This window comes from Alligator sinensis, unplaced genomic scaffold (assembly GCF_000455745.1).
Source record: "Alligator sinensis unplaced genomic scaffold, ASM45574v1 scaffold924_1, whole genome shotgun sequence".
NCBI classification, from domain to species: domain Eukaryota; kingdom Metazoa; phylum Chordata; order Crocodylia; family Alligatoridae; genus Alligator; species Alligator sinensis.
The window spans coordinates 583,294-608,029 of NW_005842370.1; the positions used below are offsets into that span (position 1 = coordinate 583,294).

Below are 24,736 nucleotides of genomic sequence, written 5' to 3' on the forward strand. Positions count from 1 at the left end.
GGACGGGGACGGGGCCCGGACGTGCAGGTACCGGGCGGTGTGGGGCTGGGGGGGAAGGGGGTGTGTGTACACATGCGTGTGTGTATGTCGTACTGTGTGTATGTGTGTACACACAGACTCCGGGGGGGGGGGGATTGTATGTGAGTGTATGTTCATGCATACAGTGTGTGTATGCACACACACACCCCTCTGAGTCTGTATGTAGTGTGCATTATGTATGTGCATATATGTATGTGTGTATATGTGTACACACACATTACACAGACTGAGGTATACACACAGCATACATAATAAAGTGTATACAGACATTTGTACGTATGCATACATGCGCGCACACACAGACTCCAAGTATGTGTGTATATGTACATGTGCACACACATACACGTACAAACAGTATGTAATATGTATGTGCACACACACCACTTCTCTCCTCACTGGGTGTGTAGTCACTTTTTGTTGTTTTGCAGCTGTGTGTGTCGCCTGGCTGCCTGACATCGTTATTTTTAACATGGCACATGCCAGGCTCCCTTTGGGGTTGCGCCCACCCACTCCACCTGCAAGTCCCTTTCTTCTCCTCGGCCCTGCTTGTACTGGAGTCCCCTGCAGTCGGCTGGGACTCTGGAGGGAAATCTAGTTAGGGAGTGCATGTGGTGGTTGTTGTGTACATCTGTTTAGTGTGTGTGTGTGTGTGTGTGGGAATTAGGTTGTCAAGCCCCTGCCTGCCCATTCACATGTATGCATTTCCTCACGGCTTGTTTATGCTGGTATCAAGCGCACATCCAGGGGCACTCCAGACAGTGTAAACTCAGCCCAGGTGGGTTTATTCAAGCTCATCCTGAAAATTTAAGCTAGTTCCCCAACAGGCCCTCTTGCCTTTCCTGGGGGGTGGGGGAGTGGAAATGAAACCTGGCTGTTTCCTTACTTGTTTGTTTTGCAGCAAAGCATTTTCAGGCCCCCTTGTGATTCTCTTCTTTCATTCCTCTTTCTCTCTCTCTCCTCTCTCTCCCTTTCCCGGGTTAGCTTGGACCCCAGATGGCCAATTCCACGAACGGCCGGAACCCAGGTGGCCGAGGAGGAAACCCCCGCAAAGGGCGCATTCTGGGCTTCATTGATGCTATTCAGGATGCAGTGGGGCCCCCAAAGCAAGCAGCTGCTGACCGCAGGACTGTGGAGAAGACTTGGAAGCTAATGGACAAAGTGGTGAGTTTTGTGTGTCACGTCTTGCTGTTGGGCAAAGGGGAGGCATTTGCAGAGCTACGGATGGGGAAAGCGCATCTTTAGGCAGATTTCTAAGCAGTGCTGTGTGCACCCTTGATGGAGAGGGAATTTCCTTTCTGGCTGTTTAAATCCACTGTCCATTTTGTTGGCCTCTGGCTATGTTTTCTTTTTTCTTTTTATATAGAGGAAAGTACATGTATTTGCTTTAGGCCGTTGATAGGTAAAAGTACTTTCAAATGACTCGGGCTTTAAAGAAGTGTGAGAAAACTGCTTAACTTAGTTCTTGCCCTTTTATATTCCTTGTTCTTGGTCCTTATGTTTCTCTCTGGATCAGATTGTTAGTCAGCAGATGAGACCTTTTGAGCATAAATTTCAGCTAAGCTAATCATCGGGTGAAGCATTCTCATGACAGTCATATACATATGTTTGTGTTTGTAACAATGTCTGTGTGGGGGGAGGGGGAGAAATGGCTTATTATCCTTGGAGGAAACAGATGTGTAACAAATACTTCATTTTTGAATATTTTGGTGTGCATTTGTGTAATGAATTTTTTTTTTTAAACCACACTGGCAGTGTCTTCAAGTATTTACTTGGAAACTGGAAATGTGCTTTACTGATGAAGATTTATTGTGATGGACCATAATTTTCTAGACCTCCTTTGCAGCATCTACATGCTGATTTCTGAGCCAGATGGACATCTTTAATAAAATATTACATTAGGGAAGCAATAACTTGCTATAAATAATTTACAAAATAGGAAAAAAGGTGCTTTACTGAAATCAGGGTTTATCGGGTTGTTTTATGGGTAGCTTCAGGAGGCAGTGTGGCTGGGTAGGTAAGGGCCTTATGTGGGGGACAGTTGACAGCTTCAGTTTAGGTGTTGAGGCTTTAATTCCTTTTAGGATCTGGTCTTGGAACAGAAGGGTTAGATCTCTAAGGCTTGAATTTGAATGCTTTTGCTCCCTGACAAGTTGGACAAGTTACTACTAACTTTTCTTGTAAAAGGCAAATATTTTATATAGAGAGATCCATGTTAAATAAGAGCAAGGTATTTATTAAATTTGTTAATGCATCTGCCACATGGAATAGTTGGCATCTTTATCTGCTCTTCCATTCTGATGTTGGAATATTATTATTTATACTTAATAGTACAGCCCCTTTTGTAGGTCCTATCTCTGTTGTATATGGGTGCTACTCCAGAAACTTTGATAAAGTTATCCCTGTTACTCTTCAGAGTACTGTAAATAGAAAACACCTAGGAAGAATCTGTTTAGAGGTGCGTACTGTTCTTCAGGACCCAGACATTCATTTTGAAAATACGGCATCCCTGCACCATGTTTAAGGTGCATAGTGTTCAATTTTTCCTCTCCTCTTCAGTGGCATTTCAAACCACTCAGAAAGCTGTAGCATTAGGAATTACTCAACTTTTATAGGATACCATTGTCATTGTTACAGTAGAGGGTCACAACAAGCAGCATGTGGCCTATTGTGCAGGTTTCATCAGACCGGCTGGATCCTTTACAGTTTTTCTCTTTTGTATCACTGGATAAGTGTCCTCAGTTTGGATCTTTAATGTATCCTCTTTAAGCTGCTGTCAGTTAATTAAATTTTGTTTCTAAATTACATTAAAGTATACCAGACAGGGTGATGTCATGGTGTCAGACTGCTGTAACTTACCGCTTGAGCTTAGCATTTGGTACTTATAGTGAAAAGGGTGCATTTGAACAAATTGAATATGTTGCCAAACAAATGTTAAGTCTCTTAGCTTCACTCAGCAGTGCACGAAGGAAGGTCAGTTTCTCCTCTAGCTAAATCAAAAACCAGGATTAAAACCAAAAATAGTTAGAACCCTGCCTGATATGATTGTGGCTTTAAATCCTGTTTCAGGACTGTCTCTCAGTCTAATGCACGTGAGCAGCCCCTCTTGTGTCTATGTGGTCTTGGTGAAATTAGTGGAGCTCTCCAGTCTTAGAGGTCTTGCCCAGTGATAAGAATCCAGTTTTGAGGCCTAAACTACCAATATTTTGCATTTATAGTGTTCTTCTTTAAGTGTAATCACTATAGCCATCTAGTGAGTTAGCTAAGGTTTATTTCCACTTCACAGATGTGGGGAAGGAAGAGAAACAAGGTAGAGATTATCTTGACCAAAGACAAAGAAATAATCCATTGTCAAAACTGGGATGAGAGCTCAGTAATTTCAGACTTCTTTTCCTTTTTGTTCAGATCACTTCACCCTTTCTCACGGTTGAGATTTCATATATGAAGTAACTTGAGTGGTAAAACTTAACTCTGTAGGCAAGCATTATGGGAGTGAGTAAAACAACTTTATTTTTATTAAAAGTTACACAAATTAACTGTAATTGAGGATTAGAGCTTTTTTAAGGATATATTGTGGTGTGTGTAAAGACTTCTATGCAGTGCAGTTCCATATGTGCAGACATGATCAAAGTCCATAGCTTGGAATTGTAGTTATGGGCCTGCTAGTGTTGAGTCTTTATGATTATATGGTGTGGGTGGTTTATATTTTAGCTGTTTGAAGGGGCATAGAGTGGTAGCAGAATAGACAGCATCTTGTCTCAAAGTCTCTTATTACCATCTTAAAAAGAGGTGGGGAAAACCCAATTAACCTCTTGTCTGGTTGTTAAAGAAACTGTTAAGATTAATGGGGCCAAGTGTTGGTATGACATTCTTGATAATAGTGCTGTTAATAAATAGCACACATGGTAAAGACTATACTTTCAGAAGATACAGAAAATCAGTTTAAATATATGCTTCACTGAGTCATGTGGTTATAACAAATTGGTGCATATAGGGCAATGTGCATGTAAATCTAATCTTCTTTTGATTTCAGGTCTATTTGAATCTAAACTTAATTAAGTTTAGTGGTACAACTTCTACATATTTTTGCATGAATAATTCCATTCCTAGCAAGAGTTGACCATATAAATTCACTGCTGGCTTTGAATGGATAAGCATTAATTATACTACCAGTAGCCAAATTATCCATCAATAGGTACAGGTACAATCATAGATACAGATACTTGGCTATTGGTGGTATAATGGGTATAGAGAGATCTATATCTTTATAATGTGCCCAGCCTTGGGCAATACTCCAGTTCTATATTCCAGGACGGTGGGATAGTAAAGTTGGTTCTTTAATATTTTTCTAACCATGATCCAACATGAGATAAAAACATTACATACAGAAATAGAGTTCGAATCCATGTAAGAATTGTAGCTTCAGACTGTTTTAAATTTACAAGAACCTTCCAATCAAGGCTCATAACACCTTTAAGGAAAAACCTGAGGATATAGCAGCAAAATGTTACGAATACAGATTAATAATCTGGAAAACAGAAAGGCATTGCTTTTTTGGGAGAAAGTAATTATCTTACACATAGTAGGGAGATGTCTAATGCTGGGGGGGTGGCCAACCTGTGGCACGGGTGCCACAACTGGTATGGGTAGGCTCTGTGTGTGGCATGCAGCGGACTAAGGAGAAGGCAGGCGGCATGGTGGTAGACAGGGCAGGGATCACAAGGAAAGAAACAAAACCAGAGCAGTTGATCAGGCAGGAAGTGCAGAGCTGTAGATCAGGAAGGATAAGGAGGTCTGACTGGCACTTTGGAAGGGTCTGTGGGTAATTGGTGGCATGTCTAACAAAAATATTGGCCCCCACTGGTCTAATGTGTAGGCTTGAGAGTAGTTCAGCACCTCTTGTAGTTCAGCTTGGAATACTTCTAAGGGCGTCAGGGTAGTGAAAGTTTGTCACATCCTAAAACATAATTGAGTTCATGCTTCCAGGTAGGAACATTTCAACAACTTTAAGTTGCTGTTTGATACTCTGCAGTTCTCAGGAAGAAAATTGTTAAGCACCGTAGTAAAAATATAGCAGCTTGAACTGCATTGTTTCTATGTTGTGGTCCACGTTAAATTTTCCCTGTATTATGGAAAGCAAGCAAAACAATTTAATTAGTTACATAATAAAATCTTGAAGCAAGGAAACTCTGTACCCAAAGTTTACATTGCTGGTTTTGTGATTATGCGAAAGCATGTTACTAAGAGTTATAGAGTAAATAAATTGTTTAAATTAGGGGAAGCCAAAGTACATTTTGTATTTGGCATCCCCATATCTTTACTGAGTGCAGTTAGCTTGAAAACTAATGTCCATATTCATTATTCTTTGTAAATAATTTGAGGTGTGTAACCTTCTAAGTAGCTTATACTTCGCAGGGCCACATAGGACCCAGTCAAATCAGTCATAACCACAACTTTCTTCTGTATCTGCATCAAAGGCCTCCACACTGCACTTGTGTCCCTTTGTTTTTTGTATGATTTTTGCATCTTCTCCCCATATACAACAAGATTTCATTGCAGTAATGCAGCTGTGGACTACAGGATACAAATACCAGTTTTTCCTTTGAATGAAAACCATACACATGGTGAGCTCTTACCATGCTGGAAATAGAAGTCCCTCCTTTAAGAGTGTTTTTCTTGGTAGTTTGCCCATCTGTAGTATGCCATGCATTACAAGGTCATGTAGTTTGGTCAGGGTAATTTTTGATCATGGATTATAAAGTGCAGTTCCCCTCCCCTGCATCTTCCCTCCTATCCTCACCTTTTATTCTTCAAAATTCCTTATAGCATCTTCATGCATAGTCTCTCTCTTATTCTGTGTAGAGCCAGATTTTTTTTATTTGGTGCCATTTCTGGACCACGTGACAAGGTGCTGGCTGAGCAGAACTTTCCACATTGCAGTTTTGGGAACATGCATGACTTGCTACTCTAATTGTTAAACTCATTGACTAGAGCTGAAAGAGAGAATTTAGTAGGCATAGTCATCTGATTTTTTTTTTTTTTTTTTTTTTTTTTTTATTCCATTATTATCCGATAACTTTTCTTAGCATTTTTGTATAGCACTGTTGTAATGAAGCATCATGATGCCTCAGTGCTTGGATACTTAGCTTAATTTAAAGATGTTTTATCAACCCATTAAACCTATGACCTTTAAAACTTTTTTTTTTTTTAAGTAGTTCATCATGGAACAAAAAACACACACAGAAGTTTCTGCAGGAAATTGAATGGCTAATTGCTATAAAAATCCATTCACTCTTTGAAGGTATTTTAAGTGTCTCATAACTGAAGTTGTATTTTTTTTAAGTTATGCTGCTACTGTCAAGGTAGTATCCATCTGGGTAGTTACTTTTTATGGCCTTTATCAACATAGTAATTGAACATTGAAGTAATGGGTGGAGGGGCGGGGAAGACAAAAGAAAAGATTCAGGCAAATTTTCAGGGGAAAAAAAAGATTCTTTCCTCTTCTTGCCAATAGAAGAAAATGTTGAGGGATAGTGACTTTTTAATGCTTGGGACTTATTTTTTTTAGAAGATGTAATAATGAAAAACTATATCAAAGAAACAGGTTTTACATTTAGGTTTGTACATTACAAGATTTGGAGTATTCTCTGGCAAATGAGAATTCCAAGCTTGTCTCCAGTGCTAATATTCTCCCATGTGGTTGACTGACTTGGAAAGAAGTTGAGAGAAGAGGCTGCAGCCATGGAGGGAAAGGCATTGTTTTGGATAGCTCTGTCCCTCCATGAAAACCTCTGAATAGAAGAACAGTTCAGTTCCGGTAGTGCCTTGATCTAAATGAAGTCGTGTTTGCTTCTTTGAGACTCGTGGAATAGGAATGTACTCATTGCAAAAAAGGATGTTGCAGCCTGGCCTTTGTATTCAATTCAAGAAGTTAATGAAGAAACTGGAGCAGTGTAATAGCAGTCAGTGACTAATGTTGCTGAATAGGTATGTTGTTGTATTTGGCATTAATTGGACTTAACCTAGAACAAAACTCCATGCCTGAATGTCTGTAACTACAGACATTCCTGACAGTGCCTGAAAGCTGCAGATGCAGACAACATTGGAGCCACAACCTCTCTTTGATAGAATGGGGTGCAGTGCCTTGGCTCTTCGCAAGTGGAAGTGGGTGTCAGTCATGATCATGGTATCAGTGCTTTGAACTGTTATAAATGGGATTTAGCTACATGTAACTTATCTCAATCAAGGAAACATTTATTGCTTACTGAATGAATGTTTTCCTTTGAAGACTAAATACTTGCTAAATATATAGATGCTTAATCCTAGTTTTAAAAAAAAATCACACCATGATATGACTCTCATCCTACTCTGCTCTAGTAAAGGCTTGCTTTATAAAATGCAGCATGTTTTGGAGGGAAAGATTTTTTTTCTTTTTTTCAGAAAAATATGTACTACGGAGCTTGGTACTTAAGTAAACCTTTTGCGTCAGCAGTTGTCCTTTCTCACTGCTTACTGTTAATGTGAAACGCTGTGGTAAGTGTCAGGACATCCTGGCTCTGGGAGCCATATGGTTTACAGAGCCAGTCCTTTGCAAACATGTTTCCTTTGTACTGAAATTTTGTATTACTGTATTTAAAAAAAAAACAAAAAAAAAACAAGGGGAAGAAAGCCCCTGTACAACCTCAGAGCTATGAGTTTGCACCATAGCATTTGAACTAAACTTCAGCATTTGTTTGCTTAACGTTTAATAGAAGTTGAATTTTATAGTAGAAATATTTTTCTCAGGGTTTTGTTAAGGTCTGGTGCTTAAAGTTGAGATCTCTAGTGATATTCTCTAACTGGCCTTCACATAGTCTGTAGAAAGTGAAGCCTGGTAAACCAGGAAGACCACAAAATCCTGCTGTTAGCTATAGATGACTGTATTGGATGATACGAGACTTTCTAAAACATCTGAAAAGAAGAACTAACAAAATCTTGTTGTTCACTCTGTTCTTTGTTCAGCTGTATGTTCATTCAGCCAAAGAAAATTGTTAACCAAAATGAGCAACTTGTACAGCTAGGTAGCAATAGCTTTGTTATTTTCACATTGCTTGATATATGTGAAGCCACTTTTTCTCCACTTAGTGATATGACTTTATAACTTTGTGAACTTGGTGGTCACTGAACTCTCGTAATGCCTTCTGAGGAAATGGAATAGTTAAGGAAAACAGTATTTACATTTTTTTTTTTTTTTTTTATATGTAACTTCCTATATTTGTCCTCCTATCTTCTGTGTTCTGGATAAATTAACCCTTTTCCTTGTGCTTAACGTCCTTGATTTGTGGTATTAAATCTTTTTTTTTTATCATGGATGTCACAAATCAGCCTTCAGGGTTCTTATTTCAGATGAAATGGCAGGTTGAGTCAATGAAGAGGAAAGTACTGTTGGAAAAAATCCATGTTATTGATCGAAGCGTGAGAACCTTTGGAAGAGACTCCTCATCCCCCCTTCAGCTTTCTGTGGACTCTGTCCTCATTTATCTTCTCTTGTTCTTCTACACTTTGTTGGTAACCTCATCTGCAAACACTAGCTCAGTTCTCATCTCTAAGTGAATGACTATCAAGTCTGTCTTTCTATACCGGATGTCTCCCCCTCTGTCCAAATAAAAATCTTTTTCTGTCTTATGGCTATCTAGTTGTTAGCACAGACTAAACATGACATAATAAACAGCTTTTTCCTGTTGGGTTGTCTTCCCCCATTAGGACTCCTTGCTGTACCTTTTCTCAATCATGGTGGACGTTACTGCCTCCTCCCTATCACCGAGGACTGTAACTTAATTTTTTTGGACCTGTTCACACGAGGTCCTCTCATCCAGGTTGTGTCTAAATTTTGCAAATTTTTTCTTGAGAGATTTAGGCATATATAGCATCTTAGTCTTTCATACATCCTTTCATATCCATCCACACACCTACAGTTCTCATTCAGATTCTTGTTGTTGCTTGTTTCAGTTACTGCATGATCTTTTCTGTGCTCTTGACAAATGTAGCCTTGCCCCACTTCTGTGTGAAACAGTAAGCCTGCCTAGATAGTTTTCCTAGCCTGTTATCTTGACCAGGTTATCCCTCTCTTTGCGTTCCTTTTTATCACTTTAAACCTAAACAATTTATTTTCAAGGTACTTAACTACTTATTCCTATCCTGTGTATCTTCCCTCATTCATTGTTGAAAAATCAGCTCCTGCACCACTTGGCTCATGATGTCAGTCTGCCATCCTCATTAAATGTTTAAGTGAGCACTTCTTACCATGCTGTCTCTTGGCTAATACAAGCTTTTGGGAAGCTACTACATTATCTCCCTTTGATACCTCCCTTAAAACATTTTTCTGTAAGGCAGTAATAACCTAAATAAGGGTGGGAGCCCCATTTGATATTGTTGCACCTATGTCTAGAATTGAGGGTCTCATAGATATTTAGTTACTATAAATGGGCTTTAACCAGACGAGGGATCACAATAAAAAAAGGACGGAGAATGCCTCTATAATGCCAATAAAATCATGACACTTGTTAGGTGTGTTGACATTTCTAAGCTTCATGCTGTCCCCTTTTGCTTCTTGGCCTGTCTGTACCCAACTGTTATATTTGTGTTTTGTCTAATGCTTAGACTACATATTTTTGGGCTAGGTACAGGCATTCAGAAAGCCTGCAGCAGAATCAGTCTGTGGTACATGATTTTCTATAAGCGGTATAGTTTAGATTGGTAACAACCAGAACATACATTTGCCCTTTGAAGGGGGATTATCTTGGACCGGGTTCTGCCTTTTTGAAACCAACCTGTGTGCTGAACCTTTGTTCTGTTATAGGTATAGAGTGGTTTTGTGTGCTGAACTTCTGTTACCAGGTATAGACTAGTTTCCAATTGCTTATACTGGTAGAAGTGTAATGTCTGTACCTGGCCTTGGAGTCCAGGACCACTTTGTTTGGGATAATATATTTTATTGGACCAACTGCATGGGTAGAATAAACTTAGACAAGCTTTTGAATCATGTCACTGTAATAATTTATGTATAGAACCTGTATGAAGGAATCACTTAGTTGGTTTAATTCAGTAAAAACTCTTGAAAACAAAAAGCATTAACATTAAGACAGAAAAAGAAGAAAAATACCATCTTCAACTAAAACATAAGGTTTAGGTGGCCTAAAGATAATTTCTGTAAGTTGGTAAATGGACAGGGCAGATCTCTATACTTCAAAATGGACAATGAAATTCTTGAATGATCAGTGTGGTCAGGACCTCTCTTTTATATGGACTCTTCAGTAACACAATATTCCTATCTAAGATGGGGCTTTAGTTTAGTTTTTAACTTGGAGATAAGACTTCTGCAAATTTGTGGGGAGGGGAGAAGAGTGCATATGTGTATATGGGAGGGAGGGGGAAGGGGAGTGTCGTTAACAAAATTTCTTAAAGTACTTTGATTTGCAAGTGGTTTTATATCCCAGAATTGACGGTCCCAAGCCTGCTTATTTATGCAATCTAATGATCACAACTCAGTTTTTGTGAGGGTAATAATTTAAATAATTGCATACTTTCCCTGTAGAAAAATAGGCTGGCAAGCTTGGTATAAGACACATTTTGCATGGCAGATTTGGTTCAAATAGATGTGTACAAAACACATATTTAAACTATTCATTTTGAAGTTTATTCCTTCTGTTGCACTATTGCTGTTAAAAAGAAATTGAATTTTGTGTATATAATAAACACTATTTAGAAACTCTCTACAGCTCATAATTCTTGTAGATATCAGCTTGTACTACAGTCATGAAGTTGTATGTATTTCGTTTTCTCTCTTATGATATCTTTCATATTAGCACAGATATGAAGAGTACCATTGTCTGTTATCATAGGAACATGTGTACAGGTGGAAGAATGGGTCTATGACTACTTTGTGATTCTTACAGATACCAGTAGGTTTAAATTCTCCAAGATCTGTGCATAATAATGATTTTTGTTTAACACTCTGGGATATAAGTTAAGCAAAACTTAGTCCTTTTGTGCTTGGACCTGAGAAGTATGCTTGCATCTGTTACTTTCAAGATGCCAAATCAACTTTTTGTCTCTCTCTCTTTCTTTCAGTGTTGAGTAATAGAAGAATTCTGCTTTAAACACGCTTGTTTTTGCTTCTAGGTAAGACTGTGCCAAAATCCTAAACTTCAGCTGAAGAACAGCCCACCCTACATACTTGACATTTTACCAGATACTTATCAACATTTGCGACTTATACTGAGCAAGTATGATGACAACCAGAAACTTGCACAACTCAGTGAGAATGAATATTTTAAAATTTACATTGATAGTCTCATGAAAAAATCAAAACGGGCTATTAGACTCTTTAAGGAAGGAAAAGAACGGATGTATGAGGAACAGTCACAGGACAGGTAAGAGGAACATTTGCATATCAAAGATTGACTCTCTTGCCTTGCCTTTTACATTGCTTACCCGTGTTCCTGATGCTTTAATGTTTTAATTATTTAACAAGCAAAATATTTATGGTTTACATATTCTGAGCCTAAATCCAGTCCATCTTTAAGTCGCTAGATTTTTTTTTTTTTTCCTGCTAGAGACAGTGTATTTGCTTCATGTAACTTTCATTTCAGGTCTACAGCATGTAGTTTCCCTCTTGAGAAAGAGGGAGAGTTAGCTAACTGCCATTGCTGACTTCTTAAAATGAGAAATTGCTGTCTCTGTGAGGGATATTGACATATGCTTTCACAAGTCTTGAAATACAACAAAACTATATGATGCTTACATTTTTTACAAGATTATGTAGTCTCACTGTAAGCTAGCAGTTATTTAGATTCATGCTGAGGAATCTTCTGAAGGACCTAATTGACCCTGCTTTGCTAGGAGTCAGTGCTATTAGCAGGGATTAATGTCCAGTTTACGCTTGTTGTTTGGAAACTGGCAGAGTGCTTTTTGTGGTAGTAGGCAGGTCTCGGCTTGCTTTGCAGTTTTATTTGAAATTGACTTGGTCTTTATGGGGGACTGTGCCATCGTGGAACTACTTGAAAATGTTATTTAGATGTTTTGGGGTTTGTTGTTGTTGTGTTTTTGTTTTTTTTAATAAATAGAATTTTGATACTGTATATTTAGAGGTGGATCCATTGCAGCGAATGGACAATTGAATTCTTTGCTCTTTCTGTATCTGAGTTCAGGAGCACGGCTGCAGTACAGTTTCATTTATGCTGAAACTACACAGTAGAAGAGCAAAAATGGTCATTTTCTTGTATGTCACACTGCTGTCACTGTAGGCCAGAAATGCTTTCCCTGTGAGCCTGGTGAAGTGGTAACAAGGACCACAACTTTTTATGTACTGTGACACTCACACAGGGGTCTGGGACTCATTGCATAAACTGCTTTGAGCCAAATCAGTTAAGTCTGATATTGCATTCAACCAGGTTTATCTCGAACCGGTTTCAACCATTTTGAAACTGGTTTATACGCATTGAACGTCTGTTCTGTTATGGGTTTAAATCAGTTTCTGATCACTTAAACTGGTTTATGTGTAACGTTTGTCCCTAGCCTGTGCGTTATCTCAAATGTGGTTAAACTTGGAGAATAAACGTATCTTTTCCACCATTTTTTTTTTTTTTTTTTTTTTCATTTTGAGGACAATGTACATCTAAAGAACAATTTTTCAGACTATTTTACTGACAGGAACAAACTGGTCTATTAACATATTGTAATTGTAATAAAATTCTAGCTTAATGCACTTTTTCTATTTTAATATGGGTTCATATGCATTAGAAGTGATATTTTCACTGGAGATGCATTGCAACCTGAAGACACACACAGTTATCCTGTACTGGGGTAATGATGATAGTTTCTTTGAGCATTCCTTTGGTGTGTGCAGAAATAACTATGCGAAGGAAATAAGAACTTTTTAATTGCAGGGGCAATTGGACACATGTTACAGCATTATGTAAACAGATTTTATTTGGACTTCCCTATAGAATTGGGAATTGTATAAAATCCAGATTTACTTGTGGTTTTGCTTACAGTATGTGCAGTAAATTAAAACCAGTTTCAGTGTTAGTTCGTCAAAACTAAAACTTGCTATATTTGGTGGGTATCCAATAACCTATCAGTTAGTGTATGTGTTAGAAAAGATGTCAGAGGGATTTCTCTCTCCAGTAGTCTTCTACTTCAGCTTCTGGATAATGGTAATAGCAGTGGGACAGAAATGTGTTCTGGAAAGCAGATGGCTTAGGAGGAGACTGCTGTACATTTTACTGTAGTTTATCTTCTGGGTACTCTAGGAAAAGATTAAAAACAAGCTCAGTACCAATATATGGACAGGTTATCAATAGCTGCTGTAGCCAATATCAGAATTAGTATTTCTAGAGATTCCACCCCCCCCCCCCTTTCTACTTTAATTAATGGGACTGGAAATGAAAGATGAGGATGCTACTACAGTAAATAACCAAATGCCCAGTAATAATCCTGTTACTTGTGCTTAAATAAGTAGAGGTTGTATGTGTGTACGTACGTTACAGTGGAAATTACCCTGCTGTGTATGGCTGAGTCTTCTCTCTGTTTTTGTATTTTTTTTTTCAGTTGTTTCTACAAGGGTCTGATTTCTCTGCTGAGATTTGGTAAATTGGTAATTACCTAGAATACAGGCTTATCTGTAAAGTTGAACTGTCTTGGTATGGCCAATTCCCTTTTTGTTACTAGAATAAGCTGTACTGATAACGTTGCCTAAGGAAGTTGTACTGCCTTCACAATACCAGTACGGCCAAATAGTCCAATGTTTTGTATGCTAGCAAACCCTATGATGATATGCCTATAAGGACATTTTTACCAGGAAAAAGTTTAATTATGGCTTAAACATTAAGTAATTCAACAATATTTTTTTCACACTGACTTAATTATGAACTGCTAGATAATTTAAATATGTTGGATGTCTTTTAGACTAAGGAAAACTACTCCAACTTATCCTCTGTACCAAAATACTGAAATAACATAAGTGAGAACCTACATTAAAAAATATTTTGGTGCATTAATATATACCATATGTGTGTGTTACCCATCCCTATCTTTAGAGATCTTTTTTATTCTCCACAGCAATTTGATGTACCCTAAAACATTTAAGGCTTTGTCAGATAGGTAGAGAAGATGTTGTTGTTGTTGTTGTTAACGTTTGTTTCTAAATATTTTTTTATTAGCTCTAATATTTGTTTTGTTAGTTTTATGAGATGATAAATGAAAAAGATTAAACGTTTCAAAAGTTTTTTTTTTCCTAGTCAGCCCTTTTAAAAAAATACTGTCAGCTTGAAGTCTTCTCAGGTTAACAACAACAAAAAACACAAACAAAAAAAAATAGTTAAACTTAGACCTGGTCACTTCATTCCAGTTTTCAGTCTCTTTTCTGCAGTGTTTGTTATATGGAGAAATTTCCTGAAAAGGAAATACTCTTTGATAAATATATACACAAAATTCTATGTTTTGGTTTTTTTACTTAACAAAGATAAATGCAAGGTGCTGCACTTGGGGAGAAAAGAGTTTCCAACACGCCTATAGACTGGGAGGTACCATTCTGAGCACCACAGCAGTGGCAAGAGATCTCGCGTCAACCAGGACTCCAAAAATGAACATGAGCTGCCAGCGTGATGAGGCAATAAGCAAGGCTAACCACACTCTTAATTGCATCAGCAGGTGCATCAAGAGCAGGTCTAGGGAAGTGATAATTCCCCTCTATGTGGCACTGGTGAGACCGCAGATGGAGTACTGCATCTGTTTTTGGGCGCCACACTTCAAGAGGGATGCAGATAACCTTGAGAGGGTCCAGAGGAGGGCTACTCATATGGTTGAGGGCCTTCATGTAAGACCCTATGAAGGCAGACTGAGGGACCTGAATCTCTTCAGCATCTGCAAGAGAAGGCTGCCTACAAACTCATCGGGGGGGGTCAAAAGGGAGTAGGGGGCACTCTGTTTACCAGGGCACCCCTCAGAGTTATCAGAAATAATGGCCACAAACTGAAGGAGAATAGATTTAGATTGGACATAAGGAAGAAATTCTTTATGGTGAGGGTTGCCAAAATATGGAATGGGCTTCCAGGGGAGGTGGTGCTTTCCACTACCTTGGAAGTGTTCAAGAAGAGATTGGATAGGCATCTGGCTGGGGTTACTTAACCCCAGCGCTCTTTCCTGCCTGGAGCAAGGGGTTGGACCCAGTGATCTGCCAGGTCCCTTCCGACCCTGGAAATCTATGACATCTACTTTAAACTACATAAGGAAAACTGACTAAAAAAATTTGCTTTTTAATCTATTTTTGTTTTGTTATGATTAGTACATTTTTGGCAGAACTAAGACTTTATAGGTAAATAAATGCTCAAGGCATGTAGGACACCTTCATAACAAGGAAAAATTTATTTAAAAAATGCTAGCTTCCAGAGATCACAGGTTGGAAATCTAGCCCCTCATAGATTTCATAGACTTTTTTGGATTGAAAAGAACCTTAATAGATCAAATCTGACCCCCTGCCCAGGGCAGGGGGGAGTGCTGGGGTCCGATGAACCTAGCTAGGTGCTTGTCTAGTCTCCTCTTTAAAGACCTCCAAGGTAGGGGAGAGCACCACCTCCCTTGGAAGCCCATTCCAGATTTTGGCAACCCTTACCGTAAATAAATTTTTCCTAATGTCTAATCTAAATCTATTCTCCGTCAATTTTAATGCCATTGTTCCTAGTAACCCCAAGGGGCACCCTGGTAAACAGTGTCTCCTGTTCCTTGCTGCCCTCCCACCCCAACCCGGATAGATTTGTAGATGGCCACAAGATCCCCTCTCAGCCACCTTTTGTGGAAACTGAAGAGATTCGGGTGCCTCAATCTCTCCTTGTAGGATCTTACCTGCAGGCCCTTAACCATATGAGTGGCCCTCCTCTGGACCCCTTTCAAAGTTCTCCACATCCTTCTTGAAGTGCAGTGCCCAAAACTGGACTGAATACCCCAACTGTGGTCTTACCAATGCCACATATAGGGGAAGTATCACCTTCTTAGACCTGTTCGTGATGCACCTTCTAATGCATGAAATAGTGTGGTTGGCTTTACTTATCACTTTGTCACACTGTCAACTCATATTCATCTTGGAGTTGACTATGACTCCGAGATCCCTTTCTTCTGCTGTGCTGCTTAGAAAGTCCCCTCCGAGTTTGCAGGTGTGTTAGTGGTTCTTTCTCCCTAGATGCAGCACTTTGCACTTTATCTTTGTTAAACTGCATCCTATTCCGATCTGCCCACTTGTCTATCTGTCTAAATCTGCTCCCTTCCCTCCAGTATGTTTACTTTGCCCCATAATTTGGTGTCATCTGCAAATTTGGACAAAGTGCTTTCCACACCTTCATTCAAGTCACTGATGAAGATATTGAACAGCACTGATCCAAGGACTGAACCTTGGGGGACTCCACTGCCCACATTTTCCAGGTCGCAAATGACCCATCTACTGCCATCTGCTGGGTGCATCCCATAAGCCAATTTTCCACCCACCTGACCGTGTAGTAATGTACGTCACAACCGTTTAATTTATTTGTAAGAATGGGATGTGACACTGTATCAAAGGCCTTTTTAAAATCTAAGTAGATGACATCTACCTCAACTCCTGCATCTAAGCAATTTGTGACCTGGTCGTAAAAAGAAACAAGATTAGTCAGGCAGGATCTACCCACTATGAAGCCATGCTGGTTGCCCTTCAGCATTATTTTTCCTGGTGGACTCCCACAGATGTGATCCTTAATAACTTTTTCAAAGGTTTTCCCCAAGTTTAGAGGCGAGGCTAACCGGCCTATAGTTACCCAGATCATCCTTTCTCCCCTTCTTGAAGATGGGGAACACAATGGCTCTTTTTCAGGCCTTTGGGACCCATCCTGAGCACCATGAGTGCTCAAACAACCGCACCAGTAGTTCAACTATGACACTGGCCAATTCCTTCAGCACCCATGGATGAAGATCACTGGGGCCTCATCGTTGTCCAGCCCCTCCAAATGCCCCTTCACTAGGTCCCTGTCCTGAAAGCTCAGACTGAGAGGACAAATACTAAATGAAGAGTGGGTGGGCTGGGGGTGGGGGGCACAGGGACTGTAGAATGAAATTTTATATACACTTAATTTTATGAATCCTTGAGATAATGTTGGCTGGGTTACAGTTTAAGTTTTCTGTTTTACAAAAGTGGTACAGGAAGAGAAGGGGGGGTGGTTTAGGGGGATGGCATGAGAAGGAAGAGTGCAATGGGCAAAGTGAAAAAATATACCCCAATGGTGACAATGGTAGAGGGATGTAGCAGGAATTGCTAGCAGAGGTAGCTGCAATGAAGGAGTGAGTAGGGAGAGCAGTATTTTGTTGCCTTTTTAAGTAGATGGAGATTAAAACATTCCTCCCAGTTCTGCATATTAAGAATTGTTAAGTCTTCAGGACCATTATTTTTATTTTATTGTATTTTTTTTTTTTTTGCAATTTGGCTGGAATTAAATGCTTCCAGATTGGCAATCCACAAGGGCACTTGAGTTAGCACAGAATGCAGCTTCCTACTTATGGATGCCTTTTAGGGTGCATATTATACATGTACCTCATACATACACTTCCTTTCTTGTTGTTGAATGCCTCTTGGGATACTATTTGCTGTATAAAGCTGAAGATTATTGAGGACCTTGATTAAAGAATTTCTCTTTTTTTTCGTGGAAGCTGACTGACAGCCGTGATCCATTAGGATATTTGAATCAACAGTCCCTGGACAGCATCAAGGTACCAGTGACACAGCATTCTCAGTGGAGAGTAGCTGCTGCTTTCCTTCTTTGATTGGAGCCAGTTTGTTAATTGAGGAGGCTGGGAAAGCCTACCTTAAGTAGGCAGTTTTGTTTGTATTAACTGTTGTTACATTAGTTATTTATTTGCATTGGCTGATGGGTTTTTATTATTTGACAGATTAGCGCTCATCTTGAATGCATGTATTCTAATTTGGGACACTCATGGTTGTCCTTGGAGAAATAGCTTCTCGTTGCCCATTTGTTTCACATAGATGGCTGAGCAGCTGTTGAATGGTAATGGCATTTGGCCTCCTACAACCTGGGTTGCATTGGGATTTGTGACCTTGAGGTGAAAACCTCCCATCTCCTTTTACTAGTCCCCTGATTTATCTAGTTTTCCAGGCGTTCTGCATCTTTTTGTCTTTTTTTAGTCAATTTTCATCTGAACAGCATGGTCTGTCCAGAGCTACATAAAAGCAGAAACAATGTGGTTTTATGGTATTTGGCAACTCCTATGTTGAAGCTGTGTTTAAAAATATATATTTAAGAAACAAAATGAAGGTGTATTCAGAGTAGTCCTATAAGGAAGTACACTTCAGTAAGAGGACTGAGTACCTTTCATTGGAATCTATTTAGTCGCATGGATTTGCTTGATAGCTTGATTGATTTTTTTGTACTTTCTTTTTAAAGATAAAGAGGCTTTTGGGTGTTGACTAACTTTAAAAAAAAAAATTCAGTATAAAAAAAATCCTGCTCTTTTTTTTTCTTACCACTTTTAAAATAGGTTAATTAGGCTGTGATTATTTAGGCTGTTACCTAGGGAAAACATGCTAAGGAAAAGTGCCACTTTGGAGGAAAGAGGGATGGGAAGGAAGGGATGTATCAGGAAGTCAGGATGAGAAGTAGTTTCTGAAAGCTTTTCCACTGCAGCAAGGTTTCTTTTCCCCTCTCTGAATTTGACTTGACACACAAGCATTTTAAGGGTCCTGGGCAGATACTATGTTTATGATGTGGTCAACATATGGAACATATTTGTGGCTGGTTAGCATCTCTGCTTAAACTGAATGGGTAGCGTATGCCAGACATGGGGCTGCCCCATGCCTGATGCTTGTGCCCAGTTAAGCATTGGACATGGGGGCAGCCTCAGAGTCCAGGACAGAGCCTCTGCCTTGCCTGATCCCTAGAATTGCACTTGGGATGGCCTGGGTCTCCAGCTGGGACCTGAGGTTGCCGTATGCCAGATTCTGGTTTGGCCCTGGGAGTTGCCTGATTGGGATCTGAGGAATTTTATGCCCCATTCCAAACATTGCTTAACACACACGGCAGTATACACAGTGTTTGGGATGGGGCATAAAATTCCTTGGATCCAAATCACACCAGTATATTAACTTCTGCTAAGGACTCTTGACTTACTACTTAATTGGGCAAGTAACTGAACTTCAGTACAATTTTGTGGAAGCACAAACATGCTATACAGAGAGCAATAATCTAAATTAAACAAGAAAGACTTATTTCACTAAACATACACAATTCAGACAAAGGGCCTCTTGTTCAGGGGGGCAGGTGAGAGCACATGGAGGCCACAAGTAGTCAGTCAGTGTTATGACAGTTTGTATTTAACACAGATGCAAATAGGGTAAGCTACCCTGGGTCTCGGAAAGTGGTTTCTGTTTCTCAATGAAAAAAGAATTAACTTTTTCAAAAAATATATGACACAAATGAGAACAAAAAAGTGCCTGTTTTATTCCAAGTAGAGAAGAATAATGAGGACTGAAATTGTAGAAGATCTTTTAGAATTGAAAGTAATAGTTTCTCAATATTGTTATTGCCCTAAGCTCTAGATTTGTTGGGCAGAAGGCAGATGATATATGTGCATAATAGTCTGAGTATTTGATGATATCAGTAGAGGCAGTGTTTTCGGCATTTTTGCAAGCTCTATCTTAAGGGTGTTTATTCATGAAGAACATTAAATTGATGATAATATTTGAGTGCTGTTCAGTTGGTTGTAGTGGGGAGATCAAGGGCCTGATTCTTTACTAATAGCACTTTGTATAATCATTTTTACTTGTGCAGAGTGGGTGTACAAATGCTGCGAAATCGGAATAGGAGCTTTTTCCACCCACTCTGCCCCAGTGTAAATATTCTCACAAAATATGGAGCAGGTGAGTATCAAGCCTCCAGACTTTCCATTTGCTATATGTTAATCTTTACTGGTAAAGCTAGTAACAGCTCTACTGCTGGGACTCTGGAAGATGGATGGCTATGATGCCTCTTCCAAGCTGTATAGTTTTAGCAGGGAGGAAGATTGTTTTCTGAGGGTAGGATTCTTTGTTACAGTGGTTGAGTATATTTCAAATCTGAATTAGGAGAGAGTACCTCCATACCTGTTCCTGTTCAGGACCAAACTACTTCCGTGTCTCCGTGGCCTCAGTGGCTCATTCAAATGCTGTTATGCTGTTGGATGTGGGAACAGCTTTGATACTCGGACCAAGCCGTGGTCTAGTCTAGTGCGTACTATCTTAGCAGTATAGACTAGGCTAGTTTCTAAGTTTACCAGATAGAGGAGAGACGATTTGGGTCTCCTGTGTCCTTCCTAATAGAACTACTCTTGCTCACTGTTGATTTCGCAGATGTTTTTTGTGAAAAGGCTGCTCCTCACTTTTTCACCCCGGAGATCTTGCACCATAGACCAGGGGCAGGCAAAATATGGGCCACAGGCCAGATCCAGCCTGCCAGACAATTCCATCCAGCCTGCAAGTGCCCACCAATTGATTGTATCCCACCCAGCCCGCATGCTTCGTTTCTGGTGCGTGGGAGGGCCTGGTCCAGCCAGCATGCACAACTTCTGGGCAGGGCTGCTGCTACCACGGCTGCAGGTGCTGGGGGACCTGCTTGGCTTCCCCAACCTGCAGCTGCTCTTCCTTGTCTCCTTGCTGCAGCGCTTGCTCCAGGCAGCAGGTAGGGAAGTGGGGAGAGCTGTGGCGGGGGCAGGAGGAGGAGTTGGGCAGGGAGTGTTGAGCTGGGGCTGGTGGGAGTGTGGAGCTCGTGCCCAGGGGGGGTGGTGGGAGCATGGATCTTGGCTGGACAGGGTGTGGGGAAGAGGAAGTCTGGGAGGGTATGGGGACTCTCCCCATGGCACACAGCCCCCACTGGTGGCAGCAGCAGGTGGGGGCGCTCATGGCACTGCTGCCCAGCGGTGTGCAGCTCTGGCCAGAGCTGCATGTGGCAATAAGGAGCACCGCCAGCCAGCCTGACTATCATGCAGGGCTCCCCGTGACACATGTGCAGCCTCCAGTACTTACGTGCCACTGTGGGAAGCCCCGTACAATTGAACCAGCTGCCTTCCCTACCATGTGTGGCTGCTGGGACACTGCCAAAAGTGGCAGGGAATCCCCCCCCCCCTGCCCCTTCTGTGGTGGCAGCTGGCTCCATCACATGAGGCTTACCTCTGGTGGTAAGAGTGCTGGGAGCTGCACGTGTGAGATGGGCTCGTCTGGCTGTGCTCCTTGTCGCTATGTGCAGCTCTGGCCAGAGCCAGGCGTCGGGCCTGTGTGGGCCATGAGCACCCTGAGGCACCCCACCTGCTGCTGCTGTCTCTGGAGCTGCATGCCATGGGGAGGAGGTGTGTATGGGGGAGTCCACACAGCCCCACACACACACACCCACAAAATACTTTTTGATTTATTAATTTTGACATATTATGCAGTCACCTCTATATAAACTACGCAAACACAAATCATAGCAAAATATTTTTGTAATAAATTAAAATGCATTGTAGTAGATATTTGACTCTTAGTATACGATTTTTTAAAATGTTTATTTATTTATTTTTGGTTCAGATGGCAACCCTCCACTCTCAAAAAAGAGTACTTCTGTGGGCAAGGGGTGGGACTTCCAGTGGCAAAGCTCAGGAGTTGGGGGACAGACTTCTTGTCCCAAGATGGTGACCCACCAAGGGGCAGGGCTACTTTTGCAGCCCTCAACAGCTTACCAAAACTCATTAAGCCGCAATAATTGCCCACCCCTGCCGAAGATGGTGAACTATATCGTTTTATAATTTTTTTTTTTATGCTAGTTCTGATGAAGATAGCTTATCTTCCTGCAGTACAACAGGAAGCATTATTAAAACATGTTTTTGTTCTCCCCCCACTCGGCAATGTTTTGTTTTTAATTAAAAGCAAAAAGCAGCGAAGAATGAAAGTCTGTTCTTTGCTCCTTAAAGGAATACAAAGGAAGTGGGTGAATAATCACTTTCAAGCGGCACATTTGCAATTTAGTTCATAAAAGCTCTTTTGGCACTCTGTAACAAAAGTAAATTAAAGCCTGTTTATAAAAACACAGAGTACTGATGATTCTGTTACCTAGAAATGCTTTATCTGAAATCAGGCTAGATGTACATGTTTGCTAGAGATTTAACTGAATAGAAATAGGTTGCAGGAATTTGTAGATATTGGGAAATACTGGAGAAGGAATGAAGCACTGTCTGTTTTTTTTCCTTTACAAAAGGAGGAGAAAAGAGTTACCAGAGATTGACAGTTCCAGACTGTAACATGCAAGCAAGTTTTAAAGGGAATCGTAGAGTATTTGTCTAAATGTTTTCTAATAGCACGAAGAATATTTTGTTCCAACCTATTGTATCTTTTAATCTTCATGTTTTGTTTGTTTTTTTTAAACTGGCAGATTTTTCAGTATGACTGAAGTTAACCTTTTTTTTTTGTGTTAAGTTGAATGCACAGTATATTTCATGGTGCAGCTCCTTTGTTTATCCTTTTGTTTATCATAGTGACAGCCTGAGAATATATAGGCATTATTAATACTGCTGTGAACTTCAAAACTACTCTTTGGTTTATAGAGTTTTTTTTTTCTTATGTTGTAATTGGATATTAAGATACAATCATTATTAATGCATAAAACTGCTTCATTCTTTTATTTTAGAAAGCATTAATTGCAAAAAGGAAAAAAGGCAATTAATATGTTAGGACTCTTTTTCTTTCTTTGGTTTTTCATTCTTTATGTTCTTCATGTTGAAGAATTTCAGACACTTTTTAAATGTACTTTGTGTCAGCAAATGCAGGTGCTTTCCTAGTTTGGTATTTAAAAGAAAATAGAGCAAATAGAACTTGAAATATCTCCCTTGGAAAAAAAAAGACCAGAACAAAACTCTGTAGTGCAGACAACAACCTATCATTTATTTATTTATTTATTTATTTATTTTTTATTTACAGAGGATGATTCCCAAGCAGGCAGCCAGTTAACTCTCATCAGCATTTCACTTTTGTAATTGTACATGAATAATACATTTTGGTATCTTTTCCCATTATAACCAAAGCGAAGCCAAAGGACTTATTATTGAGATCTTGTTGTATGCGTCTCTGGCATATGATAAAACATTGTGCATTTTAGCTATAATTTGATCAGATTACATGCAAGAGGACACATCTACACGTGCAATTACAACACCCATGTGAGATGCTTACTGCACAGTTGACTAATTTGCTGCACAGTAAACATCCCTGCGTCTATACACGCACCCCTATTAGGCTGTAGTATACTAATTTGCTTCATAGCGGGATAGTACTTGTAGATGCTGCCCAGCTGGCTGGGGCATGAGGGTATTTCAGTATGGGGGCTGTCTGCTGGCTAGCCCTGCATTGAAGCTCCCTTGTGCCCCAGCCAGCCCCTTCACAGCACATTGAGGTGGCAGGAGCAGCCCCAGGCTGATGTTCCATCCCCTGCCACCTGAGGCTGCTCCAGCCAGGCTCCATGTGCTGTGCCTGAATAAACTGCGGAACTGATTGCTAGAGTTAATGAACTCCAGAGCAATAAGCTCTGCAGTTTATTCAGGCGCAGCATGTGGAAACTGGTTGGAGCAGCCCCAGGTGAAAGGAGGCCAGGGGACTCAGCTGGCCATCCTGGGTCTTCCCCCACTGCCTCCATGTGCTGTGGAGGGGCTGGCTGGGGCATCAAGGAGCTTCAATGTGGAGTTAGCTGGCAGGCAGCCCCTGCACTGAAGTACCCTCGTGCCTCAGCCATCTGGGCAGCATCTACTTGTGTGCTGCTGCTGAGTGTTTCTTACTTGTAAATACAAGTTCTAGCCTGCTGTGCAGTAAATTAGTTTACTCCAGCCTAATAGGGGTGCATATGTAGGCGCAGAGATGTTTTACTGCATAGCTAATTAGCCAACTGTGCAATAAATGTCTTGTTTAGATGTGCACAGAGGATGATAGTGATCCTGTATTCATCTGGAAGATTTTGCCATAATCTGTTTTCTGCCTCATTTCTTTTCAGTACACATTGTTACAAAAGAGGGCTCATTCTACAATCGGTGAACATATTAAAACAAGCATTCTTTTTTTAGTAATACTTGGGCATAATAATTGCATGTTCTCTAATCTAATGAGAAGAAAGGAAGTCCTGTTGTATCTCTTCTTTCTGGCATGCAGTTACACACCAAATGAAAAATGGTAAATGTTGCAAATGTCTTAAATGCAAACCTTTAGGGGAATGTGCAAAGCATTCAGGTACTGAAGGGAGATTATAACTAAGTGGCACAACTTTAGTTTTTCCCAACTCAACTAAATGTAACAGTATAGTTTTGAGATCAGTTAAGATTTTAATGGACACTTCTGTATTCTCTTGCAGCAGATCGATCTTTTAAGTAAGGACCATTCATACTGTATTCTAAACTATCCATTAGATCAGGGGTGGGCAATTATTTTGGGCAGAGGGCCACTTACAAAGTTTTGGGAAGCTGTCAAGGGCTGCATGGGTAGCCCTGCCCCTTGATAGTTGCCCTGCCCCTGGTTGTCATATTGGGACTGGAAGTCCAACCTCCTAGCCCCTGACCTTTGCCATTGGAAGTCCCTCTCCTTGCCCTGGAAGTACTCCTTTTGAGAGGAAGGGTGCTGTGATCTGGAAACTATGACCCC

The 24,736-nt window shown here is 40.3% G+C and overlaps 1 protein-coding gene across 2 annotated transcripts in view; it reads left to right on the forward strand.

The window, feature by feature from the left end:
• The first annotated feature begins 6 nt into the window (after window positions 1–6).
• Window positions 7–24,736, forward strand: part of CBLB (Cbl proto-oncogene B) — a 187,650-nt gene continuing 162,920 nt past the window's right edge. For both annotated transcript variants that reach the window (XM_006029288.2, XM_025210744.1), the window contains exons 1-3: window positions 7–27; window positions 1,021–1,200; window positions 11,197–11,447. In XM_006029288.2, the coding sequence (XP_006029350.1) occupies window positions 1,033–1,200; window positions 11,197–11,447 (419 nt within the window). In that variant the 5' untranslated portion in view covers window positions 7–27; window positions 1,021–1,032. The remainder of the gene's footprint in view (window positions 28–1,020; window positions 1,201–11,196; window positions 11,448–24,736) is intronic.